Source organism: Colobus angolensis, unplaced genomic scaffold (assembly GCF_000951035.1).
Source record: "Colobus angolensis palliatus isolate OR3802 unplaced genomic scaffold, Cang.pa_1.0 Scaffold17, whole genome shotgun sequence".
NCBI classification, from domain to species: Eukaryota; Metazoa; Chordata; class Mammalia; order Primates; family Cercopithecidae; genus Colobus; species Colobus angolensis.
This window is the reverse complement of record NW_012114821.1, coordinates 12560832-12568617: the sequence shown is the minus strand read 5'-3', so window position 1 is coordinate 12568617 and position 7786 is coordinate 12560832. Positions and strand designations below refer to the sequence as shown.

Here is a 7786-nt window from a genome sequence, read left to right as displayed (position 1 = left end):
GGGAGGGAGGGAGGAAGGAAGGGAGGAAGGAAGGAAGGAAGGAAGGAAGGAAGGAAGGAAGGAAGGAAGGAAGGAAGGAATTACATGGCCCTATAGTTGACAGGCAACCAAATTATTATGAAAATGTTTCATAAATGTAAAATTTCTTGAGATGAGGTTTGGTGGAAGCCTGGTGACAATAGTAATAGAGCCATATTGGATAAAAGAGTATGTTATGTGTTATTTCTTCAAAACTGCTTAGTTTTTTCCCCCTCTCTTCTCCCATAAAAATTATTTTTCTTTGTCCTAAACCCCAATGAATCTCACTGTGATTTTTGTGTATGTATGTCCGCCTCAGTAATTATTTTATACATTACTGGACGGCAGATATTGTGAGCCTAAAAAATGTTCAGTATGTAAATAAACTCAATGCCAGTTACTGAATGAAATCACCTGACAGGCTATGGAAATCTGGTAAAACCTATGAAAATATATACTGCCTTAATGTATCTGAGTTCTTGGGGTGGTTTTGTGTCAATCGGTTAACAGCACTGATAGTACAATGGCTCTCATGTGCTCTTACCTTGATGCTTTCAATAATTTTTACATATTGTGTATTCCACTTAATTGCATAAATTGGGACCATATGCTTCCAGAAAATCACAGATTCTAAGACTCAGAAGGAGTTTTGACGGTCATGTCTGCAGCCCCACCAAATTTCCCATCTGCCGTATTTCTGACAAACATTGTCCCTCTCTGCATGCACACCTTCAGTAAGAAGGACCCCACACTTACTAAGCAACCCCACAACCCTTCACTGAACAAATATGGGCTGTAGCATAGTGGACAAGACACGGGATTTGAAGTCAATCCCCCTCTAAGCCCATAATTCCAACTCTGTCATTGCTTAGGTGAGTAACCTTAATCCAGTCACTTAGCCTCTTAGACTCTTTCCTTATATGTAAAACAAGAAAAAAATCTTTCTTATCGGGTTATCTTAATAATTACATAATAAAATAAATGGTCTGTGCTTAGCACCTAGTATGGGCTTAATAAATGTTCACTTCCTCACTTCTTTTCTTTCCCTTCCTTTTCCATTCCTTCTATCTCCCATTTGAGATCTATTCAGCTGTTTAAAGAGAGTTTTCATGTCCTCCCTGGGTCCTCGCTTCTCCATATTAAAAGTCCTCCAGTTCATTTAAGTCATCTTTATACGACATGATGTAGTTTTGATCCCTTAGCTATCATAGTTTGATGGCTTTTCTCTGAGTATTCTCCACTTTTTAGAGTTCCTCTTAAATATCATGCCAACCGTAGAACCTAGCCCTTTAGGTGTGTCTGCCCAAGAGATATAGGGACTATCACCTCCCTCATTATAGAATCCATGTCTTTAGCAATGAAGCTTAAGTCACATTAGCTTGATTCTTTTTTTCCCCCTCCAGTTACCAACATATTATCACACTATTAAATAGACTATCAAGTCTACGGCCACACCACCCTGAACGCGCCTGATCTCATCTAAATAAACTATCAATTTCTAGTCTTTTTCCTGTATATTTAGATGTACCTTTCCTCTCTTAGACTTTGGGACCAATTTTATATTACAAAGTCAGTATGTAATTCAGACTTTGCAGATAGAGCTAGGTTCATACCCTTGGTTTCAATCCTGGCTCTACCTCTTGCTAATTATTCTCTCCAAGGCTTAGTATTTTTTTTTTTAACAAATGTGAATCTGTGCAGTAAAGATTGCCCAAAATAAACCTCATAGATTTCTGTAAATATTTAATGTCATAATTTAATGGAGGTTGCTAATGTCTATGCTTTCCATTGCCTAAGGGTGGTAAGCTAAATATGTTGCCTACTATTTGAATGACAATTCATTTTGTGCTGTTAGAATTTTGAGGGATTCTCATTATATTACACAATACTTTTAATATATTTACATGATGTCATACAAATATGTTATCCCTGGAATCTATATATTCTCAATCCAAATCATTGATAAAAATATTGAATAGTATGGGTAGAAATCTGAGACTTCGGAAACATCAAAAGGGACCATTTCCAGACATGCACTTTAACAGAACATTTTGGTTCTTGTTATCCCTATTAATAAATACGAAAATGGAGGCTCCAGTAGGTTAAGTGCATTGTTCAATAACTCAGGGCTTACAAGTGGGAGAGGCAAGGTAAAAATCTAGATCTTTTTTCTCCTATTCTAGTGCTCTTTCTTCTACAGCCTTTTGCCTCTGTGAAAATTAATGGGGCAACTATATGGTGCTGGACACTTAGGAGGTTTCAGAGTTCTGGACCTGTATTTCTATCTGCACTCCAATTTCCAAGGTTTCAACATTCAACAGTTATCAACTGCAGCCTCCCTAATCCCCCGGCATCTTTCCTTTATAATGTTCCTACCTTTACCTATCCTCTCTTGATTGTAAACAAAATGAAGACAGTCTTCCAACACCTGGATTATAGTTTTAAAAAAGGACCTTTCTGAACAATACCAAACCTTTAGAGCAGATAACAAAATTATCTCTAGATCTTGACTCTTGCTTCATTCTGCTCCAATAAACTTAGTAGCTGATGTGTTTTTAGCAGGTCCTTTCCAATTGGTTTCTACAGTCCAATCCCACAGCAAAGCCCAGCAACGTGCCTAACTGCCCAAAGACAAAGCCTTTTCTTTTCTTGTGAGGTTACTGACTAGGCCTTAGAAGAACCTAAATCGTACCTCCTAGGATAGGACAAAGACTGGTTGGTGAAAGGACAAGTATCATTAGGACCATTAAAAAATGTTAGATAATTACACACTGATAGATTACAAAAATGTCTCTCATCCATCTACACATCTGCCTCATGCTCTACTGAATTTCTGATATTTTTACATTTAAAAGCTTATATACAATGAATATAAGCACTCAGTCTAGTAATAAAATACTATTTCAAATTAATGTGAGTTATTGAACATTTAGCATGACCTGGCCCCCTACTTTTTGCCTTTTATCTACTCTTCACAAACCTCTAAAAGCTAAGTATCATTATTATCTTCATCATATAGCAGGAAAAAATGATTTACAAAATCAGCAAATTACTTGGATATTTTACATAGCTAGTAAGTGGCAGAACTATGATATGAACCCTAGTCTATCTCACTCTAAACCATGGATCCTTTCCACATATGCCTCTGTTCACATTGATTCATTTGGTAGCATCAGGAGGCCTACAATTTACAAGAAGGAGCCGGTCCTAAAATGAATGTATGATCTCTTTATGCTCTAGGCACATTTCACCATGCTAGGGGAAATGTCAGCTGATGTCTGTATAAGGAATAAGAGACACTCACTGAGTCATTGAAAAAAGAAAGAAAAAAGACTCCCTTGTAGTACTTCAACAAAATGGTAGACTGTACATGTTTTGGTAGAGCATAAAATTCAGCCATTGGTATAGAATTCTGTTGCTTTTATAACATAAGATAGGAAAGCATATTTAAAAAGACATCAGTTTGAGAAAAAGTAACCATTCATCAGTATTCAATAGTTTCACCACTCACCAGAGAAACAATTCACAACTGCCTATATATTGACACTAATATATATGATATGTGATTATAATATATATATTCATTATTCTATTAGGCAAGTTTTCATTTAGTATGTACATGGCACTGAAAATAGCCTTTCAAAACTAGATGATAGCTAAAATAATAATTTCAAGCCAATAATACAGCAAAGTAAGACATACAGGAATAATAATAATTATTATTATTACTATTTTGAGATGGAGTCTCACTCTGTCGCCCAGGCTGGAGTGCAGCGGTGCAGTCTTGGCTCACTACAACCTCTGCCTCCCAGGTTCAAGCGATTCTCCCACCCCAGCCTCTGGAGTAGCTGGGATTACAGGCACACCAACACCACACGCAGCTAATTTCTGTAGTTTTAGTGGAGACAAGGTTTCACCATGTTTTATCCAGGCTGGTCTCAAATCCTGACCTCAAGTGATCCACCCACCTCGGCCTCCCAAAGTACTGGGATTACAGGCATGAGCTACCATGCCCAGAGAAGAATGATTTTTTTTTTTAAGGCAAATCTTGCTCTATCGCCCAGGCTGGAGTGCAGTGGCACGATCTCGGCTCACTGCAAGCTCTGCCTCCTGGGTTCACGTCATTCTGCCACCTCAGCCTTCCGAATAGCCGGGTGCCCGCGTGCCCGCCACCATGCTGTGCTGATTTTAATTTAATTTAATTTGTATTTTTAGTAGGGATGGGGTTTTACTGTGTTAGCCAGGATGGTCTCGATCTCCTGACCTTGTGATCTTTCCGCCTAGGCCTCCCAAAGTGCTGGAATTACAGGCGTGAGCCACCACGCCTGGCCAGAATTCTTATTTCTTAAAAGAAGCTCCATAACATACCTTGGGAAAATGCACATGGGAGACAGTTCTCCAGCACATTCTCTTTCCAACCTGGAAGAACCTGCATAAACAAATGAGAGAGAAGTAGAATGTATCATAACTGATGAACAGTTACATATGTTGATACATGTATCAATATGTATAATTGCAAACAGTGGAGGCATGTAAGACGATGGGAATAGCTGACGTCCCAGCTTCAGCTGGAAGACTCCAACTAGTACAGACACCCTTATCACCAGGGCACTGCTGGAAGCAAGACATAAACTAGAGGCTTCTATCTTCTGTTCCCGCTCCCACATAACTCTCTAGAAGTTCCAGGCACGGTGGCTCACGCCTGTAATCTCAGCACTTTGGGAGGCCGAGGAGGGCAGATCACGAGGTCAGGAGATTGAGACCATCCTGGCTAACACGGTGAAACCCCGTCTCTACTAAAACACACAAAAAATTAGCCGGATGTGGTGGCGGGCGCCTGTAGTCCCAGCTACTTGGGAGGCTGAGGCAGGAGAATGACGTAAACCCCGGAGGCGGAACTTGCAGTGAGCTGAGATCCGGCCACTGCACTCCAGGCTGGGCGACAGAGCGAGACTCCGTCTCAAAAAAAAAAAGAAAAAAAAACGTTCCTTAGTGCAGGGTGAGGCAATAATAAATCATTAGCATCAAACTGAGCTCATGAAAGGATGGGAAAAAAACGTCTTGTGTGAAGCAGGAGAAAACCCAAATCAGTTACCCAATGTGTTGGTTATTGTAGCTATTCAGTAAACTGAGGAATTCTATCATTGTTCTAGACTCTCTCTCTTTAGTGCATATTAAGGCACTTCTACTGTAAAATAATGAGCAGAAGACATTAGTGGGGAAGAAATAAGGTTTTGTTTTGTTTTGTATAAAATTTTCCAATGTATAAAGACTGTGAGTATTCTTAATTATAGAAACATCATCCATTCGTTCATTCCAGTTTAACCAAAGGCATGGCAACAGACTTTACTTGGGGAAAGTTGGAGTTGATTAATATTCTAAACTCTAAAGCAGAATTTTATCGTGTGCAGAGATGGTGTCAATAGTCCTAACAGACAAGCTTAGTGAAATTTGATTCCATTACGGACAATTAGTATCTAGGACAAAGAAAGGAATTTAGACTTTCAGATTGGGCTGGTTGATTTGTAAGGAGAAAACTGTGGGTGTGTGAGGGAGAGTTAGAAGTGGGGTTTTGGGAGAAAATAACAAGAGGAAGGAAGAAACTTGAAACCACTACCGTTTTAACAGCGCCCTTATTTTCTGCAAGTAGCTATCAAAATCATTCAGCATTTTTTATACACAAACAGTTTTGCATCTTAATAGTAGCTGATAAACAATCTCCTTTCACATTTATGCACAAGCATCTAAAAAAAACGGTTTTTTTTTTTTTTTTCTAATAGAAGGAAAAATACCACATTTCTTTCAAGGAAAAAAATGAAGTCAAAATCTTTGCCAAAGTGAACACTGGCATTTAAGAAGCACAAGCTACTGACAGATGGTTAATGGTCTGAGTATCAGCAAAATCAAAGCAAGGAAATTGCTAAAAGGAGTCTAATCGTTCAAAAGATAATTGCGTATCACAGTTCTTCTACATTTACTTGCTACTGGTGTTGACATCAGTTGAGATATTCAGTACATCTTGGGAAGGCCGCTTGCTCAAACTTCACAGATTCTCTGCAAAAGACGTTAAAAAAAGGTGGACTATATATTAAAAATAGAAAAATTATGCCAAAACAGATGGCATCTACTAATTGCACTAGTCAGATTTGTTTATTGAAATAATACAGAGATACAGAATTGAAGGTAGGAGACCAGATTGAAGACACAACTTCTCTAAAGTTGTGTCTGCCTCTATGACTTTGAACATTTTCCATTGCCTCACTCAGTGTATCTCAATAACCTTTTTCTGTAAATAAGAACCACACTTTATTTGGAAAATCTAGACTTAAAAAGGTTGATTTGTAATCCAAAGACAATAATGGAAGTGAGGTATTTGATTAAGAAATATTAATAAAATGACTGGTTCTAACAGTAATTTAGCCCCCAAAACAAACTTACTTGTATTTTAATCATCTGACACAAATCAACTTCATTATCAAGTTTCAAACGGTGCTTGGAGATTGGTGTCTGTCTTTTGCCCAACAATTTGAACCATTGGCAGGTAGTCACAGAGAGTGTTTTTTAATAGCTTTTATCAGCCTGGACATTCCTAAACAGCATAAGTAACATTGCACTAAAGATAGCATACCACTGGGAAGATTTTAGAACTCAGTTCCCATGAAGACATAATTTAATTTCTCAATTACAAATTAAAAACATATCAAAGAATGCAAATTATGCAAACTTTGATCATTTACTGTTCATCAAATAGAACCAACTTCTGTTGACTATGAAACTTTGTATATAGTATCACTATCCTAATCACTTTATAAGCTAGGACTAAATTCTTTTCTGATTCACCACCTATGGCCACATTTTGTAATGTGAGAACTAGTAACGGATTGTTTTTGTAGCTGTAATACAATCAATCAAACCAGGCTAATTCTATAGCTTCAAGTTGAATATTTCAATAAATATATACAAACCCTATTAGGAAACTATAAACCTGGTTTATAGAGACCTTCAAAGATGTCAGGAGAACTTTCTGGCCTTCCTTGGAAGATCTCTAAATCAAAGCACACATTTACAAATTTCATTTGTTTGGGATATAAAATAATCCCAATGTAATGTAATATATTAGTATGTCACTTGTTCTTTTCATTTTTGATCAATATTGTATGGATATGCCCAGCCCAAATTACCTTATTTTAGTGTTCCCCAAGTATTAAGCTTAATTTTAAGCCTGTAAATCCTGCAGCAGAAAGCAAGGTCTTATTGCTCTATCTTACAAGTGCTTAGAGGAATCTACAGGCAGTACACTGACATTCAATAGAAAATTAGTAACAGTAGGAAAAAAAACCCTTCAGTTATAGATCTAAAACTTTTCAAGAAACAGAATCTGCTAGTTTCATCAAAGCAACACATCTATTCTGAAAAATAATGGTGCATACGTGTTCCTTCCAAAGGGAGTTCCCAGCCTCTTCTTCCAATTGACAAAGGACAAAATTATTACTGAAATACGAAGCTTCCTGTGGTTGACAGTGGAAAATTTGAGGACTGAGCAGTTCCTCAGCTGAAAAAAAATGTCTGAATGTCAACAGGTGCAAAAGTCTTTTAATAAAGGGAATCCCACCCTACCTTCTTCTCACAGATGCCCACACACATTGCCGTGCACAGGTGTTTGCAGAGAAGTTTTGTCTTCAGCAGCCTCTTCTTCTCTGGTCTGTTTCCTAGTATAAATGAGCGTATAGTTCTTGGGAAAGTCAGTCTTACAACCTCTCTTGTTTTC

The 7786-nt window shown here is 37.8% G+C and overlaps 1 protein-coding gene across 1 annotated transcript in view; it reads right to left on the bottom strand.

Moving 5' to 3' along the window:
* The window catches only part of TMEM71 (transmembrane protein 71), a 48510-nt gene extending 40724 nt beyond the window's left edge, over positions 1-7786 (bottom strand). Inside the window, exons 1-3 of the mRNA XM_011938161.1 lie at positions 7636-7786; positions 5997-6072; positions 4387-4447 (exon numbers count right to left, since the gene is read on the bottom strand). Coding sequence (XP_011793551.1) covers positions 4387-4447; positions 5997-6015 — 80 coding nt within the window. The 5' untranslated portion in view covers positions 6016-6072; positions 7636-7786. The remainder of the gene's footprint in view (positions 1-4386; positions 4448-5996; positions 6073-7635) is intronic.